This window comes from Eschrichtius robustus, chromosome 12, assembly GCF_028021215.1.
Source record: "Eschrichtius robustus isolate mEscRob2 chromosome 12, mEscRob2.pri, whole genome shotgun sequence".
In the NCBI taxonomy this organism is placed as follows: Eukaryota; Metazoa; Chordata; class Mammalia; order Artiodactyla; family Eschrichtiidae; genus Eschrichtius; species Eschrichtius robustus.
In genome coordinates, this window is record NC_090835.1 from 23,948,684 (window position 1) to 23,974,989 (window position 26,306).

At 37.4% G+C, this 26,306-nt stretch overlaps 1 protein-coding gene across 5 annotated transcripts in view; it reads right to left on the minus strand.

Moving 5' to 3' along the window:
* Positions 1-26,306, minus strand: part of SLC25A26 (solute carrier family 25 member 26) — a 140,912-nt gene that overhangs the window by 107,341 nt on the left and 7,265 nt on the right. For 4 of the 5 annotated variants that reach the window (XR_011075769.1, XM_068559136.1, XM_068559137.1 and 1 more), the window contains exons 2-3: positions 20,839-20,995; positions 17,238-17,347 (exon numbers count right to left, since the gene is read on the minus strand). Coding sequence is in view for 3 of the 5 variants with exons in the window: in XM_068559136.1 (XP_068415237.1) it covers positions 17,238-17,347; positions 20,839-20,995 (267 nt within the window). In the remaining 2 variants the exon portion in view is untranslated. Of the gene's footprint in view, positions 1-17,237; positions 17,348-20,838; positions 20,996-26,306 lie in introns of those variants that run through there. The other variant, XR_011075770.1, reaches the window with a different exon arrangement.

The window sequence follows — 26,306 nt, forward strand, 5'->3', positions numbered from 1 at the left end:
TGAGAATATGTAGATCTAGCAAAGGGTTAGGAAGACTGCCACCCAAACCAAATCAAGGGAGAAGCAGAAAGTAACTTAACAGTCTCTGCCAACTTTCCAAAAACCAACCTTTTTTCCCACAGGTTAGCCAAGATCAATTTCAACTGAAAGCAACCAAGAATGCTACTCAATCTTCAAGGGGACCAGAAGTCTCTTGCGGAGCAACGGGTCAAGAGTATCAACCAGCGCACACATGAGGGTTACTGGAGTTCCCAAGAATTGTTTCAGTGGAGGGCTGGGCCACGAGACCCATTACGGTGAATTCATAAGTGATTCAGAGATGGAGGCGGGCAAGTAGAGAACTACACCAGGAAGCTGGTGGAGACGTTAGGAGAGATGGGTTCATAGCTAAAGGAAGTTCTTTGTCTTGCTTTATCTAGGATGGTAAGTATTTGTACATAGGATGGGGGAAAGTGGTAATAGCAAGGCAGAGATTGACAATTTAGGAAAGAAATGGGATAACACATGAAGACCCCAGAGGGTATGAAAAAGGTAGAGCCAGGAGCCCAAGCACATGCCTAAACTGCTGGGATGATCACCCTTTGCCTGTGCTGCCCCTCAGCATAGGGTACCATCCTGCATCTGAACTGGGCTTTTCATTCAGGGCTCAACTCCAGGAGGGAATGAGCAGTGGTCTGGGTGAGGGTCTTCAGACCTAGACTGTGGCCCCAGCTTTGTCAGTGATCTCTCACGCACTGTTGGACCAGAAATCTTTATGGTACCCTTTTAGGCTTTGATTTCTAAAATTCTTAATTTTCTCCAATCATACCTTCTCTTTTTTACCTCAAAAGATTCTCCTTATTCTCCAAATAAACTATTTCCTCACTATTCTCATTCCCCCAAAAAAAACTATTTTAACTGAAAATTTTTTACTTAACTTATACCATATAGTTTTTAAAATATATTACTTTCTCTCCTACTAAACATAAATACTGTGAGGGCAAAAAGAAAATATGCGTTAATTTTACTAATCAACTGGAGTCAACTGGGACAGGGGAGGGGACAGGAAGTGCTCTGGTATATTTTTTTCCAAGCTTTATTTAGGTTTGACAAAATTTTATCTACTATTTTTTGGTATTATTTCATGTAAAGTAAATAAAACTACCCAAGAAGAGGGGAAATGCAAAAATTACTCATTTCCACAGAAATACCTTACCAATACTCCAGAATTTTTAAAATACATTTTCTTCTTTGAACTGAAGAGACTATCTTTATATATAGTTATAAAAAGACTAGAAAAAATACAGTTGGATTACAGGTGATGTTTCTCCTTCTTTTCTGCCCACTTGCAATTTCTAAATTCTCTACAATGAACATGTATGATTACTTCATCAGTTTCTTTAACATAATTTCAAAGGGCAAAAACATTTGTTATGCACCAAAGATTTTAAGTGAGGGACAAAATAAAATCAAAGGACTAACTTAAAATATGCTTTTAGATGCAATCCTACTTATTAGCCTTGACAAAAACAACATTTAGTTTTAATTTAATGACAATAACACACACACCCAAAACAGACTAAATAGCTTACCACTAAAGCCTAAAACTGGGTATAAATTATGTTACTTTTGGTAAGAGTGTAAACTTTCAAATCCATGCTAATAAACCAGGATAGAAAATTAAGTCCATTGAAACTTACATGAACCTTACAGGGCAGCTCCCAGCATCTAAAACTCATTACAGAAATGAAAATAAATAAATAAGAAAAGAAAGAAAAGGGTACTCTAACACCTTGTATTTTTCAACTCAAGAGGTCAAGAGTGAAATATGACCCCAATATGTCAAGAAAATAGGAACTGTCCACTTTTGTGCCTTGGCATAAATATTTATAGAACTTCATACTTCATAACCCTCCATGTTCTTACATTATATTTTTATTTCTTAAAAATACAGCAGCAGAAGAGAAATTTTATAAAGGTTCTCAGATGACAAACAATCTAACAGAAGAGGTACAAAGCACCCAGCACGGTTTCCTGACTTCCCCGGCATGGCAATTTTGGTGTAAGAGGCCACAAAGTAATGCCTCTATTTCCTTCAGCAACTCCCTTGCCTTCCATTTGGTTTTCTATTAACTCTGATCTTTCTTAGATTTGAATCTGAGCCGCCACAGAGTATTTCACTGCACAGGAACAAAAACATGTTATAGTATCATGGTCCTATGAAAGGAAATAAAGGTAATGCCATCTGTGGGTCTTGGGGTAAAGCCATTCTTCAGAGCTTCCTTTCCTCAGACGTCCGGGGTTCAGTATGAATCCATGACCCAGGGAGGGTGACATTTTCATTAAACCCAAAAATGTTGTATATGTTAAAGTTCTAACAAAAGACAGACAAGTAAAGCTTTCCATAAAGAAAATACATGTCCCCAGTCTTTCTTAAATCAGCATTAAAATGCAATACTGGCCTCAGTGGAATTTAACATACCAAAAATCTGAGGAACTTTAAATTGAGAATGATTACAATATTAAAGTTGCTACTAAGACTTTTCTTTCCTTAACATAAATAAAAACTTTTCTGACATGGTTTTCATTTTTGAAATGGAGAGTAGAATGTCTCCTTTTAGTGTTTACTGACCACCAAGATGCAAAACTACAAGTCCTAAGACTAACTGTATGAAAGGAAAAAAAATCACAGTGAACTCTGGCCTCACATTAGGTATTGTAAAATGAGTGAAGGCAGAGAGGAGAGAGAGAGAGAGAGAAAGATGCTGCTAAACTCCCTGGTTCATTCATTGCCCAAGCCAAGCTCCAGACTTCCACACATCACCTGCCAGCCGTTTACAGACTCACTTCCATCCTCTCACTCCTGAAATGCTCTTCAAAGTTGCTGGACATCACCCACAGTTTAACACTGGATCTTTTACCCAACTATTTCAACACAGTGCCCAAAAAAATACCCAACTTAAGACTTTTCCTTAGGAAACTTAATCAACAGCCTATAAATATTCATCTCATATTAGAAGCTAATTATGTCAGTATTTAATATATAAATCAATCTGAGATAGAAGTTACCAAAGGTCAGGGAACTATTTGGCCTAGGGAGCAAGGGTAAAACCCAAATCTTCTGATTATCATCTCCAGAATTTTTTTTAATTAAAGTATAGTTGATTTTCAGTGTTGTGTTAGTTTCTTATACAGCAAAGTGATTGTTATATGTTTTATATATATATATTCTTTTTCAGATTATTTTCCATCATAGTTTATTACAAGACATTGAATACAGTTCCCTGTGCTATACAGTAAGTCTCTGTCGTTCATTTTATGTATAGTAGTTTGTATCTGCTAATCCCAGAATCCTAATTTGTCCCTCCCTGTTTCCCCTTTGGTAACCCTAAGTCTGTTTTCTATGTCTGTGAGTCAATTTCTGTTTTGTAAATAAGTTCATCTGTATCATTTTTTAGATTCCCCACATATAAGTAATATCATATTTGTCTTTCTCTTATTTACTTAGTATGATAATCTCTAGGTCCATCCATGTTGCTACAAATGGCATTATTTCATTCTTTTTTATGCCTGAGTAATATTCCATTGTGTGTGTGTATGTGTGTGTGTGTGTATACATATACATACATATGCATATACATATATATGCATATGTACTCACCACATCTTCTTTATCTGTTTATCTGTCGATGGACATGGACATTTAGGTTGCTTCCATGTCTTGGCTACTGTAAATAGTGTTGCTATGAACACTGGGATGCATGTATCTTTTTCAATTACAGTTTTCTCCAGATATATGTCCGGGAGTGGGATTGCTAGATCATACGGCAACTCTTTTTTTAGTTTTTTAAGGAACCTCCATACTGTTTTCCATAGTGGGTGTACCAATTTACATTTCTACCAACAGTGTAGGAGGGTTCGCTTTTCTCCACACTCTCTGCAGCATTTATTGTTTGTAGACTTTTTGATGATGGCCACTCTGACCAGTGTGAGGTGATACCTCATTGTTAATTATTAGAGAAATGCAAATCAAAACTACAATGTCGAGCATCTTTTCATGTGCCTATTGGCCACCTGGATGTCTTCTTTGGAGAAATGTCTATTTAGGTCTTCTGCCCATTTTTTCATTGGGTTGTTTGTTTTTCTGTTATTGAGCTGTATCAACTATTTGTGTATTTTGGAAATTAAGCTCTTTGTCAGTCACACTGTTTGCAAATATTTTCTCTGAGTCCACAGGATGTCTTTTTGTTTTCTTTATGGTTTCCTTTGCTGTACAAAAGCTTATAAGTTTGATTAGGTCCCATTTGTTTATTTTTGCTTTTATTTCTATTGCCCTGGGAGACTGATCCAAAATTATTTTTCATTAAAGGCATATCATATTTACATGCGGCTAATGAGTTTAAAGGTTCTAGGTTTAATTATCAGCTAAATCTTCATGTTTAAACCAGCAACTCTATAATTAGTTCAACAGAAACTTAAGTAAGTTGAATAGAGCCAATCAAAGTTTAATCACATTCAAAGTAAAGCTACTTTAGACTTTGCGGAGTAAACTCCAAGTGGCAAGTTAATAGAGAGAATGAAAATTCAGGGCACTCTAAAATTTTTTTAAAAGCACAGTTTACTTACTTGTATTTTATTCCACATTCCCAAAATTCTTTCTAGAAAGCAGGTTTCCAAATTAAGAACACCTAACATTATCTTTCTACACCACCATTTAAATTCAAAACCCCTACAAGTGAACAGTTCATCTGTTTGTCAATTCTGCCATCTGCTGGTTACAAATGGAATCACAGCTGTTGATAAAATAATGCAAAAAGTAATTGTTAAATCCAAATGTACCTTCCTTAGGGTTTAAATTTTATCCACTCATACTGAGTTATAAGTTCACCATGCCTTTCTTCCTTATAAATAAGACTCTTTCCACGTATACAAATAGCCAATAGTCATGGAAAGAAAAAAAAATTTTTTTTAAGTATAGGTCTTCTCTTTCCTGACAAAACTAACATTCTTGATAATCCAGACTCTAGACAAAAAGTTAATAGTCTTCTCAACAAAAATAATTTATATCTTTTAGGCCCTGTGTCTTGAAGTTGTTTACAGAATTTTTCAGAACCCAGAGGTAAGCCTCAAACGGCTTTTTCTCTTTTATAACTTTCTGTAACAGAATGGGGCCATGATTTCACATTTGATGACAAGTCTCATGGATGGATTTATAGACTTCAACGAATATAAAATCTGAAAACGGAGGAGACTGTAATGCTAACTACACTAATTTCCTGTTGCTGCTGTAACAAATTACCACATAATTAGTGGCTTAAAACAACAAAAATCTATTCTAATTCTGGAGATCAAAGTCCAAAATGGGTCTAAGGGAGCAAAAATCAAGGGGGCTTCTAGAAGCCCCCTGCATTCCTTGGTTTGTGGCCCCTTCCTCCGTCTTCGAGCCAGCAGCTTAACAACCTAAAACCTCTCTGACACTCCCGCTTCCCTCTTATAAGGAGCCTTGTGATTACACTGGGCTCATCTGGATGATGCAAAAAAAAATCTTCCCATCTCAAAATCCTCAACTTAATCACATCTGCAAAGTCCCTTTTGCCATGTTAGGTAACATGGCCACAGGTTTCAGGGACTAGGACATCTTCAGGGGGCCGCTGTTTTGCCCAACCAATGTAACCAAAGGCAAGTTTTAGAATCCTGACCTTGTCTTATTAGTTTAAGAAACCCAGAGTGATCTGAGTTCTTAACATTACCCAAGTAATATACCTCCCATCTCCAGTTGTGCATCGGTTCTGCCATTTTTAAAAGATGACATAAAAAATAGAAAGTGAAGGTCTAATATTTGTCTAACTATTCACTCTGCAATGGTGTTTTATCGTCCACAGCAGCTGGGAAACCTTGTGTGCAACACTAAACTTCTTTGAATTTCAATTTCTCCATTTTCTGAACTGACAGCCTTCCTAAAACTATAAAATTCTAAAAATGTGCTCCGAACAGCAATTTGTGTGACATGGGACCAGAACCAACACTTAATGAACACTTTGTGTATCAGATGCTAGGCTGAGCACTTTAGAAGTGCTGTATCACTTAAGCTTTACAAGAACTGTGAGTGGGGTAGCATTAACCCGACTTTTCAAGATAAGGAAAACAACAGCTTGGTAAGCTTGCATAAAGGACCAAAGCTGCCTCCTTTCAGAGGTCCTCAAAATATTCTCTACCTATTTAATAAATGTATCCAACTTCTTTAAATACTCCTCAAGGACAGGGATCAAAATTTCTTATTCTTTGTTTCTTAGCACCAATCACAGCGCTAGATATATAATAGGCACTCATATATCTACAAGTATTCAATTACAAACCAAAGCAAATTTGTGACAGTGGCATTTAATTCATTATGCTACCAAGAACCCTACTCTTAACAAGATAATATGTTAAAAAATAAAGTTTTGTCACTGACAAAGTGCAGACTCCCACAGAAGCGGTTGATCTTAACTTCATCTTGGAGAAAAGTATTTGGTTGTTCCATTAACAGTGTAGGGGTGGTACTGACCAAGTAACATTCTTGTGGTTTAAGTTGGATTCTCCAGCTTCATCATCCTACATGAAAATCATACTCATTGTTTCTATAAAGCTAAACTTAATTTGTGTAGCATAAACTGACACTGCTCTTAAAAGAAAAAGCCAACACGGAGCTCCCCTTCCCTCCCATGCACTAACTACACAAGATGATCAATGAAACGCACTGGCCCAGGTCATGAGTCAACACCACCTGAAGGAATGCTGCATACCACATCAGAGAGAAAAAGTCCACACAACAGAGAACAGTCTGAAATGCGTTGGAGAAAGAAGCCATCAGGAAAGTGGAGGGACGGTGGGTAAGCTGCTCCTTGACAAGTGCCTCTGCGAAAAACCTCTCAGCGCATCCATGCGGGGACGTTAATGAAGGACTACCAGCAGGATCATCACCGCACGGGGGTCCTGCCAGGTCCTGCCCTCTCTCTCCTCCTCTTCCTCCCCTTTCCACTGTCAGCTCGGGCTCAGAGGGCCGGGACAGCTGGAGGGCTGGGGTGTGCTTCTGAGCTGAGCTCAGGAGACCGACAGCAAGCTCAAGCACGCACACAACACAGACACACGATGAGATGACGCAGGCACCCACGAGGAAAGAGGCACTGAAGGAACGCTGCTAGAAGGGCTTTTAAAGGAAGAACCTCCACCTTGATTCTCATCAACTCACCTTCTCCCTCTGCATCCCCTGCCCTGCCTCAGTGGAGGCTCCAGTCATCTCTCTCTCCTCAGGATTTCTAGAACAGTCTCCTCCCCTCCATTCGCACACCACGCCCACCTCCACACAGCTGCCAAAGGATGTCCTTACAACACCAACCAGCGGTGGTCTCCTGCGCAGCCCTTCAGGGGTAACAGCCAAAACCTCACCACAGCAGGCGGGGCCCTCCGGAAGACCCGGCCACATCTGTGCTCCACACGGAGCTTGAAAGCGTCTAACAAGGGCTTTGCCTAAGTTCAATAGCCCTCCTTGTACTCGCCCGCCTAACAATCATCCTCCAAAACACAGCTCAAGGACTAGCTATTCTCTGAGGCCTTCCCTGAATCAACACCCATCCACCCACTCTAATCCACTTCCCTTCAGGCTCTTGTACTTTTCTTAAAAGACCTGTAACCCTTTAGTGTACTTCCATACTTACATGCCCATCTGCACGTCTAGACTGCAAGTCTCTAAAGGCGGTATCTTGTCATTTTATCCTCAGTGCCGAGAACACATTAGGCCGTCTTAAGATCTAAATCCACACTGCCAGGTAAGGACAACAAAAGTGGTGGAGGAAACTAAGAGGAGCTGAACAAAAGCAGCTGATACAAAAGGAATCAAAGAGGTCCAAGTGGGGAAAGGACATAAAAAAGGAAAGGCAACGGAAAGGAAGTTATTTTTCGCAATTCTGTAGAAAATTCTTTGTGTAATTCTTATAATTTAGCATTCCTAAGAAGGAATTACAAAGTCTGTCTGCCTTACGTACTTAATGTTCTGAAGTGAAAAAAAGGTTCCCAGGCACAACGGAAAATGAACAGATAGGAGAACAGGGCAAAAGGCCCCCTCGGGAGAGGCACGTGCTTAGATGCATCAGAAAGCAAAGTGCCTGTGTGAGTGTGGCTGGGTATCTAACAGTTCGGTTGCAGCTTCTGATTGTACAGCGAATTTCCTAGCGCTGTCTCTACCCTCCCGCCTCCGTGCATCTTGACACACACAAGCATTTTCATCTGCAGCATTCCTGCGAGCTTCCTTCTGACTTGACAGTGACACTGCACTTCAGGGATACCCATATTATTTTCCACTCCACTTATCTTCCATTGACTCAATTATGCAACTGCACAAGAGTCTGACAAACTGCTAACACAAGTGCAAATGAGAGTTCCTCTCTGTTAATTTATGGATATTTCAAAACCTATCATGATCATTTCAAAAGATGAAAAACATTTCAAAAGTTGTTAACCTTTCTTCTATTGTTTTGCTCAGTGGTTCTTAGAAAAGGCCAGTAGAGATCATGAAAAACACTATACATACACTTTCAACCATGATTTTAACAGCATAGTTAAAAAGAACTTAAATCCCTGCTAGGGAAAACACAAGGATAAGTAACACATGCCCCATGCTGTGTAGCTGATAACACTCCTGATAACAATGAATCTAATCCTCCAAGCAGCCAATTCAGTGGGGAAGCTGAATAAAAGTGACGTGCTTAACCCGTGTTCTGATGTTCAACGAGCCCCTCAAATGACTGCAGTACACTGCCACCCTCAAAACTAACCAGTTTATTAAACTAGGATTTTTTAGTAGGCCTAAAAGTATGTAATTCTGAGGAAGACAAAAGGAATCACACTTTTGATCACTGTGCTCCACACCTACTAAAATATTCTTATGCACATGACTGCCAAGTCAACTCAATAGAAATATTTACCACTGGGGTATAAATCAAAATGTTTGATAATCCTTTATGAGTGGTGCTTATATATCATTGAACACCAGAAACATCTAGGAATCTTGTTTAAAATGCAGGGCCCACAATGCCACCTCCAAAAATCTTTATTTGTAACCTGCTGCCCAGGCAAATGATTCTAAAGTAGGTGCTCCCTGGGCCACACGGTTGTGTGGAGAAGTGCTGTTAGAGGCTGTCAGAAAAGCATTTACAAAACATGGTATCGCTGAGTTCCTAGCTTTCTCAATCCCAAGTTAGAACAGGACTGGAAAGAAAAATCTACCAGCATCTATGTGTGTAAGGACATCCACAGACATCACCCATGAGCACATTAAATTCACAGGGGCCATTTTAGCAGCAAAGAAATTTTAATAATTCTTCTATTTCTGAAAACAATATTAACTAAGTCCATAAGTAGCATAAGACCCAGGAAAAGTCAAATCCTGAAGTTGGAAAAAAAAAAAAAAAAATCACTACCACTGCAATGTTATACCATCTGTTATACTAAAGTAAACCCACCCCAACCCTTCTGATATAATTACAGATTCTACTTCTCACAGGGCTTTTTCTGTGTCTGATGAAAACTGAGCTGTAAAATAATTGAGGCAGGGATTTAGAGATTTGGTACAGCAAACCTCCTAATAAAAATGGCACAAACGGGACTCTTCTCAGTGTTGTTACATATTAAATCTTATTTGATCGATTTTACTGTATTCCAAATCACAAACATAAGGCAGAAGCTTGTAATTATAGTTTTATTGATTTGTCATTAACTTTTAATCAAGCTGCTGCTACAGGGAATGGTTATTACAGCAGTGTTCTTTTGTTTCTAAGTTTCACACACTTACCATCACTACAGCAAAGTAACTGGACACATTCAATGCCAACAAAAATACAGTATTGTTTCTAAGGAATGTGTCTGCAACATGACTATCTTATATCAGCGCACACGTGTTACAGAACAATGACTGCACTAAACTATATCTGATTTTCTCTAGGTCTCTTTATACCTTTCTGATCACTGACAGCTATAAATGTTTTGTTTTATATTCCTTTTTATTTGTTTCTCCTAAATTCATCTGTTTCTTTCTCTTACTTACAGTGACCACACTTGGCTGAATCTGCAACCAATGTATGCTCTATGAAACTGAAAGCAAATTACTAAAACAGAAAGGCAGTAGGTACGTGTCTGAATCATTTATTAAGAACAATGATACTGAATGGTTGCAGGAAGTTTTTTAAGAAAGTTTAAAGACTACAGGAGCACCAGAACAACTTTTCACAAACTTCATAAATCTAACAAAATTCTTAGCGTACTAAACTGTAACTGAATTAAAATCAAATAAAGTCAACATCAAGAGATGTTTCACAGGTGAAATCCTCCATCTATGTACCTGCTGCTGATCAGTTCTCCTCTGAAGGCTCTCCAGGCATCACAGAAACTATAAAAAGGCATCTGACATGAGGCCTTACTGCCTAAGGGACCATGGAAACCATAAGAGACACAATAAATATAAGAATGTCCTAGAATTATTTATTTCCAGTCTTACAGATACCTATTTCCTAACTCTAAAGTCTACCTACGCCACTTTCTATGCCCAACAGTTCACACGGAATATTACATTTAAAAGGCTCCAATTTTTAAAAAAATACCAGCTACAGATACTAACGTATTAGAATACAGTGTTTCCTACAAATCAAAAGCTGCATCACTAACATGACCGATCTGACAGCTATCCTTTGCCCTATTTAATTATACCACTTTATATATTCTTCGTAAGTCTAAGAGACAGAAATTTTATAAATTGAAGAAAGTCTATCCTCCAACACGGCAAACCAGCTTTCAAACAAGATGGCCCTGTGGGAAATGAAAAAAAAAAGTGGCCAAGTTCTTTTTGCTGCTTGCTCTCAGCAATGTAAGAGAAAACGTAAACCAAGTGTTGAACTTAGGAGGATATATTTAAACTAAATCAAAGCAACAGGCAATTCTAAAATAGAGGCAAGAGCAGTCAAAGGGACAGAATTTTTACAAGCTGAGAGACACTGAAACTCTGACACACCATTTGCTATTCTTGAGTATATATACTCGAAAATAACTGCATGCAATGAGGTTCTAAAGTCAGAACATAATCACAAAAACACAATCTAAACCAAGGATAATAGGTTCAAAGACTTTTTTAAATTAAATATAAATTGCTTTTAAATCGCAGACTGAACCAATATTTAGGCAGAATTCAAGCACTGGAGTCCTTACTTTGGGTAAGAGTGGGGGGAATGAAAATTCCCAGAAATTGTACACAAATTGTCCGTATGTTCACTTTCCTGGAGAGACAACCACAGGTTTCACTAGATTCATAAAGGGGTCTCTGGCTCATAAAGGAACTACTACTTTATGCTCCTTGCTCCTCAAAAATTAATACATTGTTAGTCCCATCACACTAAAAAGTTCAGTAAATTATGAAGGCAATTTTTTTTTAATCCAGAGTTAGCTTGGGTTCTGCAAAATCATTTTTAAACCAATGACAAAAGGAAGTTTTATAGAAAACACTTCTGTGAATTTAGTGTCTTTCAGGCTAATTTCTTTCAACATTCTCTTCAAGGAACCATCCAAATGATTTCTTAGATCAAGAAATTCGTTGTATAGTAACGGGAAAGTATAAAATTATATATATATCCCAGATATAAATAAATGCAAAAATGCAGAAAAGGACCAGAGGTCATCTTTTTTTCCACATTACATATCATAACCTCAACAATTCAAATTATCACATGAATAGGGAGACCCTCGCTTTTCTTTAAAACTGAGATTCTTTCCTCCATAATTCCTTTTCTCCTGGATTGTCCAAATACATTAGTATCTGATATGTGTTCATCAACCAAAATGATATAATTAATATGACTTTTCTTTACAATAATTTATAAATTATCTTAACACTTCCCAACTCATTCTATGAGTCCAGTTTTACCTTGATACCAATACCAGTCAAAGACACAAGAAAAGATAACTACAGACCAGTATCTCTTATGAATAAAGTAAAAGTCCTCAACAAAATACTAGTAAATAAATCTAGCACTATATAAACAGTATTATATACCATGATCAAGTGAGTTTTAACATTTGGGTTGCAAATGCAAGACTGGTTTAACATTTGAAAATCAATTAATGTAATACACCGTATCAGTAAAATAAAGAATAAAACCACATGATTATCTCAACAGATGAACAAAAGGCACTGACAAAATGTAACCCTTTATGACAGAAAATGTACTGAAACACTAAATACTTTCTTTCTAAGATCAGAAACAAGATAAGGATGTCCACTCTCACCACTCCTATTCAACACTGTACTAGAGCTTCTAATCAGAGCAGTTAGGCAAGAAAATGAAATAAAAGACATATAGATTGCACAGAAATAAGTAAAACTAGCTCTATGTGCAGATGATACGATCTTGTACACAGAAAATCTTTAAGAATCCACTAAACTTTAGAACTAATTAATTAATGAATTCAGCGAGGTTGGAGGATACAAGATCAATATACAAAAATGAATTTATGTCTATACAGTAGCAATAAACTAACTGAAAATGAAATGAAAAAAGTTCAGTTTACAATAACATCAAAAAGAATAAATTACTTAGGAATAAATTTAACAAAAGAAGTGTAAAACGTATACTGTGAAACTATGAAACATTGTTAAAAGAAATTACAGAAGTCCTAAAGAAATGAAAAGACAGCCTATGTTTATAGATTGGAAAATTTAAGCATTTTTGTTAAGATGGTATGCTCCCCAAATTAATTTGCAGATTCAATGTTATCCCTATCAAAACCTCAGCTGCCTTTTTTGCAGAAATTGACAAGCTCATTCTAAAATTCACATATGAGTTCCCTGGTGGCCTAGTGGTTAGGATTCCGGGCTTTCACTGCCATGGCCCAGGTTCAGTCCCTGGTTGGGGAACTGAGATCCCGCAAGCCGTGAGGTGAGGCCAAAAAAAAAAATTCACATAAAAATGCAAAAGACCCAGAAGAGGCAAAACAATCCTGACAGAGAAGAACAAAGCTGGAGGACTCACACTTCCGATTTCAAAACTTACTACAAAGTTGTGGTAATCAAGGCTCTGTGGTACTAGCATAAGGATAGACGTAGAGATCGATAGAACAGGGTCCACAAAAAAACCCTACCTTTACGTCAATTAGTATTTGACAAGGGTGCCAAGGCAATTCCATGGGTAAAGAATGGTTTAGCAAATGGCACTAGGTCAACTGGATATACACACGCAAAAGAATAAAGTTAGACCACAGCCTCAAACCAGATAAAAAAATTAACTCAAAATGGATCAAAACCCTAAAAATATGAGTTAAAACTATAAAACTCTTGAAAGAAAACATAGGTATAAATATCTTCATGATCTCAGATTAGGCAATGGTTTCTTAGATACGACACCAAAGCACAAGCAATGTAAGACAAAACAGATAAACTGGACATCATCAAAATTTAGAACTTATGCTTCAAAGGACACCATTAAGAAAGTGAAAAACATGCACAGAATGGGAAAAAGTTTTGCCAATATATAAAGAACTCCTGTAACTTATTAACAAAAATACAACCTAATTAAAGAATGAGTAAAGGAGATGCATAGACATTTCTCCAAAGTAGATATGTAAATAACCAATAAGCACATGAAAAGATGCTCAAAATCATTAGTTACCAGGGAAAAGCAAGTCAAAATCACAATAAGATACCACTGAATATCTATTTGTTGGTTATAATTAAAAAGACAGGTAACACCAGGTGGTGTCAAGGATGTGCAGAAGAAACTGGAACTCTTACACACTGCTGGTGGGAATGTAAAATGGTGCAGCCACTTCGGAAAACAGCCTTGGCCAGTTCCTCAGAGGGTTAAACATAAAGTTACCATATGACCGATATTTCCACTCCTAGGTACGTATCCAAGAAAATCAAAAACATAGGCAATTGATGAGTGAATAAAGAGAATGTGGTATATCTATACCACATGGATTATTATTTGCAAATCAAAAGGAACGAAGAAGTTCTGATACATGCTATAGCATGGATGAAATCTTGAAAATGTAAGTGAAAGAAGCCAGTCACGGAAGACCAGATGGTAGGATTCCACTTTTTTTGTTTTTATCTTTCAAGAATTTGTCAAATTTATTAACATATGGTTTTCATAATATTCTCTTCTTATTCCTTTCTAACAGCTTAATACGATAGAATTTGCATATTATAAAATTCATCCATTTTAAGGATACAATTCAATGGTTTTTAATATATTCACAGACATGTGCAACCATCATCCTAGTCAATTTTAGAACATTTTCATCACCTCAGAAAGAAACGTGGTAGGATTCCATGTATGTGAAATGTCCAGAATAGGCAGATCTATAGAGACAGAGCAGGTCAGTGGTTGTTGCCTAAGGTGAGAACGTTGGGGGAAATGGGAAGTGACTGCTAATGGGTACGAGGTTTCTTTTTGGGGGGATGACGATGCTCTAAAACTGACTGCGGTGATGGTTGCAGCTGTGAGCACAGAAAAAACCATTGAACTGTACACTTTAAATGGATAAATCATGCAGTATGTGAATTACATCTCAGAACAGTTACTATTTTTTTTAGTTGTTTTCTCCTCTTTATTGTTTTTTTTTTTTTTTTTTTTTTTGCCCATGCCATGCGGCTCACAGGATCTTAGTTCCCCGACCAGAGATTGAACCCGTGCACCCTCGGCAGTGAAAGCACAGAGTGCTAACCACTGGACCGCCAGGGAATTCCATAAAGTGCAATCTCTCTCTTTCATCACCCTCATTCACCATATTCTTAAGAGAAGAAAATTAGGTTACAAAACAGTTTGTAGATTCTCATCCAAATTTTCTAAAGGAAAACAGTGCACAGAAAACAAAACCGCAATATATCACAATTGTTTCTTATGTAAATCTTATAAAGGCTGATTCATTTTTCTAACTTCCTAATGTAAATACATACCACTACTTTATTAAATGAAAAATGATATATACTACTTGACAAAATGATAAAAGACTTATAAACTGAGACCCTTCTCTTCACTTTTTTGTCCATTCCTGTTAATGCACCCTGCTCCTAACAACGTTCTGGGATTATTAAGATAGACTAGATAGAGAGATAGGCAGATCAATAGATACATACATACATACAAACAAACGAGACAATGTGATTTGAAAGTAACAATAGTAGGGGCTTCCCTGGTGGCGCAGTGGTTAAGAATCCGCCTGCCAACGCAGGAGACACGGGTTCGAGCCCTGGTCTGGGAGAATCCCACATGCCGCGGAGCAACTAAGCCCGTGCGCCACAACTATGGAGCCTGCACTCTGGAGCCTGTGAGCCACAACTACTGAGCCCGTGTGCCACAACTACTGAAGCCCGCACGCCTAGAGACCGTGTTCTGCAACAAGAGAAGCCACCGCAATGAGAAGCCCGCGCACCACAATGAAGAGTATCCCCCGCTCACCGCAACTAGAGAAAGTCTGCGTGCAGCAACAAAGACCCAACGCAGCCAAAAATAAAAATAATTAAAAAAAAAAAAAATCCTTTAAAAAAAAAAAAAAAAAGAAAGTAACAATAGTAAAGGACAATTTCTGGGTGGATACACAAAAATAATTTTAATTGAAGTTGTCCATTAGTAGTAGGCAGGAGGGACTGGAGAAAGGTAAATGGGTGAGGGGGGTGGGAAAGCTCTTATTTGTATTATACTCTTCTCTGTGTTAGTTTAGAAAAAATACGTATTCCTGTATTATTTTTTAATTACAAATATTTTACCACATACATTATGATTTACTGGCTCATGAATTATTTACAGAAGAGTTGGATAATTTTTTAAACACATAGGAGGGATGGACTGCCTGTGTTTTCATCATTGCTGTCCAATTTTACTTCATTATAATCAGACACCAAATGATCTGTATGACATTATCTCTACATTATTTGTTGAAAGTTGCTTTGTGGACTACTGGGTCACACACTTTTATTAATGTTCCAAGTGTGCTTGAAAAAAATGAATAATCTTTAGCAGTTAGGTGCAGAACTCCATACACATCCATTAGACCATTCTTGCCATTGTGTTGTTCACATCTTCTATGGTCTTAACAAGTTACCTGCCTGGTCCTATGACTTTTACGGATAGATGTGAATAACTCCAATGAAGATAACTGTATTCATTTTTCATTATAATTCTAGCAACATTTTGCTTTATATTTTGAGACTATGCTATTTAGTCCAGGTTCAGGTTTACTACATCTCCCAGGAGAATTGTCCCTCATATCATTATACAATGGTCTCCTTGTTTTTTGCTTTAAGTCTTTTTTTTTTTTTTTTCTTGGTCTGATATTAACATTACTATCAGCTCTCTTTCAGCTAGTCTTTCTGAATCAGTTAGGGTTGATCAGAGAAGTAGAACCACTAAGAATGATAAGAATAAGAAGTTATTACAGGGATATAAACAGTAATTGTGGGAGCTGGTTAAGCAATTTATGTAGAACTGTTGCTTCTGCATCTAGTGTTGGGACAGAAACTTAGAAGGCATGCAATCAGGAAGGAAACATGGATGTGAAATGGGGAAGAGCAAGGACAAACTGGAACTCGCATTCTCCCTCACCAATCTCAATGATGTGGGTGACCTACAGCATAAATTGGCACCCTTCACGACAGAGCCCACACAACTGACTCAAAATTTAGAGAAGATGAAGGAGAAGACCCAGTGAGAGTTGGAGGAGCTGGAGGCTTGACTGCTGCCTGAAGCCAACAGATCAGTGATGAGGTGTATGAACTGCAACAGTGCCTGACCTCGCACCAACCTTCTGAGCATGAACACGACCGCTGCTTTACTTCCACCTTACAAATCTTGAGCAATTTTCTCTTGTAGCCAGGCTAACCTGGAACCCTCCTGGAAAGGGAGTTCTAGGAAATAGAGTTCCAGCTCAATTATGCTGACCCAATATGAAGCCACCAAAATTTGCATGCATATTTTCCTCTACCTCTTTAATTTTATTCTTTCTGTATAATTATGTTTGAGGTGTGTCTCTTGTAAATAGCAGATAGCTGGATTTTTCTTTCATCCTATATAGACTGTCTTTCAACTATCATGTTTAATCCATTTACATTTATTGGGATATATGACTTTCATAATTTACAATTGTCTTTTAAAAATGAAATGAAATAATACCCATACTGAAGATATTTGCATACTTTGCATTTCTGAAGTATTTTATACACATAACTTATTACCTACCACTTCTCCAGCAGAGGCAGCCAACATATGCTTCACAGGCATCAAATATGAAGACGAATCAGTGTGCAAAAACCATTTCACATATTCATAGGTGATAAAAAATGCAGCAGCTGAAATTTAAAACAAACCAGTCTTTCACAAAGTTTAAATATATATGCAAACTGCTAAGAGATATGTTTCTTGAAAAAATATTACAACTCTAGTTATTAAATTATGAGATAACAGATAAAGATAATAAATAATAAATATAAGTAATATAAATAAATAAGTATAAATAATAAATACAAATAATTCTAAAAATATAAATATAAATATATTATTTATATAATATATACATATATTATATATGTATATATTTATAGCTATAAATAAATATAAAGATAAAATAATAATATGTACTATTCCTCCACCCCCACCCCTTCACTCTTGCAGATTTGACTGAGCCCATGTTACATGCCTCACTTTGGACTTACAAACATGCAGATGACATGATCCCTGCCCTGAGGAAGCCTAACAGCTAACCTGGCATTTACCAATTTGTACTGATAAGTCACTTAACACTTTTAAGTTTTTTACAAAAGGATATGAACTTCTGTGATCCAAAATATCTTTATACATGGTCATAAAATAATCAGCTACAATGATTTCTAGACAGGTTAAAACTGCAAACACATATCTTAACTAAATAAAACATCTATTCCATAATGCTTTGTTGCTGGTTACTCAAAATAACCATGGCTACTTTTTACTACATCAACTCACTTTTACATCAAGGAAACAATCAACTACTGAATTAAAACTGGAAATCAAAATCTCTAAAAAGCTACCCCTATCACCATGAACTAATCTTAGCTGCACAGGAAGGCTTTAAGACTTGCCATGTATTGTTAATAAAAAGATGTTCATCACTCACATAAAAGGTGAGGCACAAAAGATAAATAAATGGCAAATTCATCTTTCGAAGGGCATTTGAACATGTCACAGTAAAGTCTGAAACACTCAGGAAAAGAGCTTGGTAGTGAAAATCAGTTCTCCACAGTTAAAGTCAACAAGCTTGTAAACACCCCTCAGTGGCTAACAAACAAACAACAGGCCAAATGAGGAGGCACACTGTCCCAGGATGAGTAATGACCATGCAAGCAGTTGTATATAGTTAATGCAGGTCCCAATTCCCACCTGTGATTCTTATTTAGGCTGTTCCTACTTTGGCCTACTCACTAAATGGGCTAGAATATCTCCAGTCGCATTCGGCTCTAAGTTCTACCTGCTACACGTTCCACCCACCCACCCCCACCCCCCAGGAGTGAAAACAAAACAAAAAACTATGGTTTTTCTACATTCCCTTCTAAACATGGAGTAAGGGTCTTGAATACAGGTCTTTTCCTCTCTTCTTTCGACCCTCAGTCCCTTCCATAACCCCTGCACAATACGTTCTCTAAAAAGTCTACAAGCCGCTGAATGTTACACTGGTGCACTGTACTCCGACTAGAACCTTAACCAATAGCAAAAATTGTTTAAAGTGCCACGTAAAAAGTTTCAATTCACCAAAAATTTGCAGAAAAACAGAAAGGCCATTTCTGAAACACTGCCACTTTGACCCAGCATCTCCCATTCAAAGATGTTCTGTGGATGGCAAAAAAAAGAAAAAGAAAAGCAGGGCAAGAAGAACACCACTTTCTCAAACATACAGAAATTCAAAACCACACTCTGTATGTAAACTCCTGCTGACAAGAATCTAAACCAGCCCTGTGAGCTTAATGGAGCACGATGTACCCTGCAGACCATCACTAATACTTCATCTACCAACAATTCCTACGTAATACATAAGGGAAAAAATAATATTTACAATGATGAGGGAGGCATCATAAGAATGGATGACCAAAAGACAGGGACTTAGTAACATATTTCTTTGCAATTCCCTAGTTCAGAGGTTCCCAAACTTGTCTGCATATTAAAATTACCTGGGGATTTTTTTTTTTAAACCTCCAAAGCCCAGGCCACACCTCAGGCCAACTAAATCCCTAATCTCTGGGAGTGGGACAGCAGTACTTTCTTTTAAAAAAAAAAAAAAAAAAAAATCTCTTCAGGTCATCAGGTGATTGCAATGCAGACAAATTTAGGAACCAAGGCCCATCTCCCACATATAGAGCTATACTTGGCATGGAGTGGGTCCTCAATAGTGACTTGCTATGATCAATTATTGAAAATTAAGACATAAAATAATTCAAGGATAACCTCAAAACAGTTGGCTGCTCTAAGGATGGCTCGGGGAGATAAACTAAAGGACCAAAAAGATTTGCTCTACAAATCTTTATGTGAATGTTATGCTCACAGATGGATACAGATGGACATCTTAACGTCAAGTTAACAAGAAAGAATTTCTTTTTTTTTTTTTTTAAACTTTTATACTTTTTTTTTAATTTATGTATTTATGTATTTATTTATTTATTTATTTATGGCTGTGTTGGGTCCTCGTTTCTGTGCGAGGGCTTTCTCTAGTTGTGGCAAGCGGGGGCCACTCTTCATCGCGGTGCGCAGGCCTCTCACTATCGCGGCCTCTCTTATTGTGGAGCACAGGCTCCAGACGCGCAGGCTCAGTAATTGTGGCTCACGGGCCCAGCTGCTCCACGGCATGTGGGATCTTCCCAGACCAGGGCTCGAACCCGTGTCCCCTGCATTGGCAGGCAGATTCTCAACCACTGCGCCACCAGGGAAGCCCAAGAAAGAATTTCTAATGAAATATACTGAGAAAAAAGAAATCAAACCCCAGAATTTAAGAATCTTCTGGAGCAGGGGTTTTATGAGTCAGAGTGTGAGCGTGTGTGTGTGTGCGCGTGTGTGTGTGTTTGATGGTGGTGGTTTTCTGTTTGCTTAGTCTGCTTTTGAGTGCCAATCAAAGCAGCAGTAAACAATTATTAAAATAAGTATCTGAAAAGAGGTGGATTAACTGAAACAGATTATACTGATTATAGAATAAAAGGGTCATAAATCACACAACTTCAAAACCAAAACAAAAGCAAGACAATGGAAAGAGGAGGTTAGTGGGAATGGGTTGCATCATCTGAGAGCAATTTAGTTAAGACAAAGATTTAATGCCTCTTAGGTTCATCTGCTCCACCAGAATCTCCAAGCCAGTGGTTATTAAACTCAGCTTCATATCTGAATCACCTGGGAAGCTACAAAAACTTCTGATACCCAGGCAAAGACCAGACCAATTAAACTTCTCATGGAGACACAGGCATAAGTATTTTGTAAAGCTTCCCAAGAGATTCCAACATGCAGGCAAGGTTGAGAACTGCTGTAAGACATCACAATCAATGTTACAGGAACACTTTAAGGATTCTAACAAGGAGTTTTAACAACAACAAAAACCACTCATTTAAAGATTGCTCATTTTTTTATGACAAATACAGTAGAATGGAATCTATAGTACCAGCTGAGTCAAAAATAATGGATTAATGAATAGAAAATAAATTCAGTAGATCAATTACATCAATCATATAAGGAATTCTATATAGGGTTGGACCACATACCATTCTGAAAATAAATCCCATTATCTTGGCTTTATATAAAGCAGTGATAATACCAATATAATTTTTACCATTAGGAAAGGATCCAATAGCAGCAGAAGGAACGCCAGCATATACTCCACGAAAACCACCAGCCTTATTAAATCCTTGGGGGCTCTGCAGCCTGGTTTTAATGGTATCCAGCGGAAATAATATCAAGTCAACACAGACACCTGCTACCCCACCAGCCTTTAAAAAAAAAAGGAAGAAAAAGAAAAAAAAGGTTACAATAAAATAAACTGCCATTTTGGGGATGGGGTAGTTTTTAAAGCATATTTCTTTAAGTATGGTTTTAAAGTATACCACAGACTACTTTGGTACAGTCAAAACACCTCTTACCTAAATCTACAGACTGTCCTGGAAAATAACCATTATTGTGATATATTTTCAAATTGTAAATTTTATATTACATATTCTGTTTTAAACAAATGTTTAATGATTTCTAATAATTTTAAAATAAATTTCAAGTTCATTTTTAATGATTTCATAGGGTTCAAAAAAGTAAACAAACAAACCTCAGAAAGGTAAAGAGTTCAAAGTCTCCTTCCCTGTCCCTAAAAACCCAGGTAACCACTTTTGGTTTCTTACTGTATCCTTCCCAAGTTACTTTAGGCATATATAAGCAAATATGAATATGTATTTTATTTTACCTTTTTTTTTTTAAGTAAAAGGTGGTATGCTGCACCTTGTTTTTTTCATTTGACAATTTATCTCAGTGATCTTTCCAAATTACACCAAATGTTATATTTTTTGCCTTTTTAACTAATGAGTAGTGAATCTGCATTAAGAAAAAAATTGTTTTGAGACTTACATTCTAAATGGTAATGCTCCTTGTGAATCTAGATCCATATTTTAAGAATCACACATGTAAGGATTCCTATGTTATCCTCTCTACCTTGTGTATATTTGAAAATTCCTTGATACTTTTTAATTTAAGTGAATAAATGAAGGGAAAAAAAAAGAGCTAAATTCCTAGAGGACATTAAAACCTGACCCAAACTAGTCATCTCCCAAGAGATACCATGTTGCTTTGGGGAAGATGCACTTTAAAAACTGATTAAAAACTAAGTTTTCACCTAGTGATGACAGTAAAGCATATGTAGAATATTTTAAAAACTGGTTACAGCTTAGTCAAAGGAAAAAGAGGCTCAGAAAAATATGAACTCAGAGACTGTCAAAGAAAGGTCAGCACACAAGGTCTAAAGGCATCATTTAAAGATATGAATCAACACCATTTTACAGTAAGCAGACAGAAGAACTACAAAGAGGCAACTCTCAATACGGTTCCTACATAGTAAGTTTTAAGCTGAATTGCTAACTTTTCCTATCTTTTGGATTTTGAACCATGTGAATATATTACCTATTCAAAAAGTAAAAGTAGACATTAAAAACTATATATTCCATGACACAGAAAAAGAAGAATCAGTACTATTTAAACATACAGGCAGAGTTCAAAATGATCCGCCGTTTCCATCCTTTGGGTTTACAGAATGCTCAAGTGGTACAAAGGTTAGTACCTAGCAAACACTTTCTGCTCTACTTGCCACTCACCATAAAACCACTTCAAGACTTCATCGGAAAAATGAAATTACCCTGATGAGAAATGCAATAATGTCTATTTTTCAATCAGTTAGCATAGGTAATTATTAAAAATTAGTGTACACTAGAAAAGTACATTGCCATAGGGACTTCCCTGGTGGCGTAGTGGTTAAGACTCTGCCTGCCACTGCAGGGGACACGGGTTCGAGCCCTGGTCCGGGAAGATCCCACATGCCGTGGAACAACTAAGCCCGTGTGCCACAACTACTGAGCTTGAGCTCTAGAGCCCAAAAGCCACAACTACTGAAGGCCACGTACCTGGAGCCTGTGCTCCACAACAAAAGAAGCCACCGCAGTGAGAAGCCCACACACTGCAAAGAAGAGTAGCCCCCGCTCGCCGCAACTAGAGAAAAGCCCACGCGCAGCAATGAAGAACCAACGCAGCCAAAAATAAATAAAATTTTAAAAAAAGAAAAAGAAAAAGTACATTACCATATATATTAATACTATATGATCAGCCTGAAAGGCATGACAGCACCCCAAAGACCATGCGGGATACTCTGCGAATAACCTAAAAAGTTGTCACCAAAAGAACACAGAGATGTGCCATTAGAGGACCACAAGTGGGAGTAAAAGAATGACAATGTGGGATTTCCTTCCGGATATAAAGGTGGCCTTTTCTAAGTCAAGGGAAAAAGTTCACAAGTAACGTAGCAAAGTTAAAAAGAAAAAAAAGCCAACTTTTTCAACATTCTTCTCACTTATTCTTTAAGGATATTATAAAATTCAGTACGTAATAAAATATTTTGCCTGCCTCTTCATTTTCTCAAAACACAAGAACTAAAATCTTGGTGAGAATGACTGATATGACTGGTTTCTTTAAAAATAGCCGCACTTATTCTAATTTTCTCTTTAATCTTAGGAGTGGTTTCAGAGAGATGCTTGCTATCTACTGCTAAATTTTAATCAATAAGCGAATTACTCTTTTAATCTATTTGGCTACTTTGCATGCATTGATTCTCCAGCCCTTCTTTCATCAGAATTCTTATCGTCTGAGAATAAAATGATTGAATCTATTTATGTAGTAAATCATGAATCAAGAGTTACTAATTGCTTCTGTGGATTTCAAACTTCTATAACTCAAATGTCACTTAAATTCATGAGACTGAAAAAAATGCTAACAGAAGATTAAGAATTACCTATGTACTTAGACACATAGCAACATATCTAAGATTTAAACAAAAACTTTAAGGAATGCTTATAATTTTTCATCAAGCCAGCATCAACTGAATTATAAGGAACTCTACCGATTTCTTTTTTTCTTTAGCCTGAGAATTTTATTTATGATCACTATCAAAAATGTTATCAGGCGGGACTTCCCTGGCAGTCCAGCGGTTAAGACTCCGTGCTTCCACTGCAGGGGGCATGGGTTCGATCTCTGGTCGAGGAACTAAGATCTTGCGTGCCATGCAGTGTGGCCAAAATATTTTTAAAAATTAAAAAAATGTTTAAAAAAAGGTTATCAGGCAAAGGGTTAGTTTCAAGATTTATGGTAGCTTACACTGAAAATCCTAAGTACTAGACAAAATCCAAAGAAAGAGAACATAACCCAGATAACCAGCAAGCCTTACCATAGCATAACAATTTATTGAGATCTTGATATCATATAGATAAAATACACAGCACCACCTTAACTTAAAAATGGAAAAAGTGCTGGCAGGCTGTAGAGAGGAAGTGTATAATTAGTGAAATTAGACCCTTTGAAATTCCTCTGGGAGTTGAAAAAAGTCAAGATTACATGAAGCTGGCAAAACAAAAAAACAAAGCAAAAACAAAAAAACTCACTGCTGCTCAACTACAGGACAAAATCAAACCATCCATCTAATTTAACTAAGCAAAATCATCACAGGCCCCTGGCCTAGACCACAACTAAAAAGAACCAGGCAAAACATTAACATGGCTTCTCGGTGAAACATCCCTCCCTGACATTCTCAGTTTCCTCCACAACAAAGTGGCCACCAGTGACTTTAACCACCTCATTGCAGAGCTGTGGCTTCCGCTTCCTGTGATACTTGCCTTCTTCCCCCTCCACCATCCATTCTCCCCGCAGCGCTCCTTGACCCTCTACACTAACGTTGTCTGTGTAAAATACAAATTTCAATTTCATCTTGACACTCTTCAAAGTTTCCAAAAGCCCTTAGGATGAAGAACAAAATCACAGTACAGCCTACAAGGCTCTAGAAGTTCTGGCCCCCATCTACCTCTCCACCCTTAACTCCATCATTAGTCCTTCGCTGGGTACCTTCTTACCACCTTGATCTCTCTTTTCCTCCAAGTCATCTGATTTTCCTCATTTCTAGGACTGTGTCCCTAATCCCCCAGTCTAGGTTTAGACCCTCATGTTTCCACACACTGATCAGAATTCTAATTCTGCAGTTGAGCATCTGACCATTTCTTCAAAGACTGTATGTTCCACGAAACTATAAGATCCATACCTGTTTTGTTCACCAGTATGTTCCCAGCACCCAGTACACAGTAGGCTCTCAATAACTATTTGAAGAACACATGAATTAATGACTATAACAAAAGGTTACTAACCATATCTTAGAAGGTACTACAAAGCAACCTAAAAAAGGTACATCAAATTTTTTAAAAATTGCAAAACACAGGACCAAGCAATTCCCAAAAGAAAAATATAAACAGCCAACAGAATTATGAAAATATGCTTCCCCATCATCAGTGATCAAATAAAAACAAAATTTTAAATTTCCCAATTACATTATAAAAGTTTAAAAATATGAAAATAGTTATGGGTATTAACATAAACAAATTATTATAATCTATTGAACGACAATTTGGCAAAATGAAAATTTTAAACTGTAAAATACTTGATCCAGTTATTTTATTTTTAAACATTTCTTCCACATAAGTAAGTTCATAAATATACAAGAATGTCTACTATAGAATTGTTTCTAACAGTAAAAAACTGGAAATAACCTAGTAAGTTGTATTATATCAGAATAACGGACTGCTACACAGCCTTTAAAAGAATGAGATTGACCTGAACTTGCTGATACAGAAACATGCTATATTCTTAATTAATCAAATAAGCTACAGAACAATATATGCTGTATAATCCCACCTTTCAAAGAAATGTGTATTTATTTGTCTATGCATAATTACAAGTCTGGAACCATACACACAAAACTGCTAGAAGTTATTATCTCTGTGGAAAAACATTTGGGATGAGGAGTATTTTTATTATTATCTTGTTGATTTTTGTATTGTTCAAGTTTTGCTACTTGAGTACTACAAGTACCCAATGAGTACTACAAACATACAAAAGTAGAGCTACTCAAATTAATATTCCCTCACCAAAAAAAACCAAAAACCAAAAACAACAACCCGAATTCACTGGTCACATTTGGTATACAGTAGGCACTCAGTAAGGGGTAACTCAGAACCTCGACCCCTAGACCCTAAACTACCTGTTCAGCTTCATCTGGCACACTCTTGACCTTGCGCCTCGTCCACTCTGACTACTCTGTTTCCCAAAAACGTCCGGAAATTTATCAGTTCTGTGCTCCTGCTTAGGTTTTTCTCTCAGCCTGGAAGGCCCTTCCAATGCCTCTTGCCTCCTATCTACTACAGCCAGCAGACCCCCTGCTCCCCCCGGCCATTACATACACACAAATACATACACACACACACACACCCCTGCCAAAATCCATTTCATTGTTAAGACTGTGACCAAACGCCATATCCCTCCTGAAGCCTTTCCCAGTCTCCCAGTCAGCATTAAAGGCTACTTCCTTGGGCTTCCCTGGTGGCGCAGTGGTTGAGAATCTGCCTGCCAATGCAGGGGACACGGGTTCGAGCCCTGGTCTGGGAAGATCCCACATGCCACGGAGCGACTGGGCCCGTGAGCCACAATTACTGAGCCTGCGCGTCTGGAGCCTGT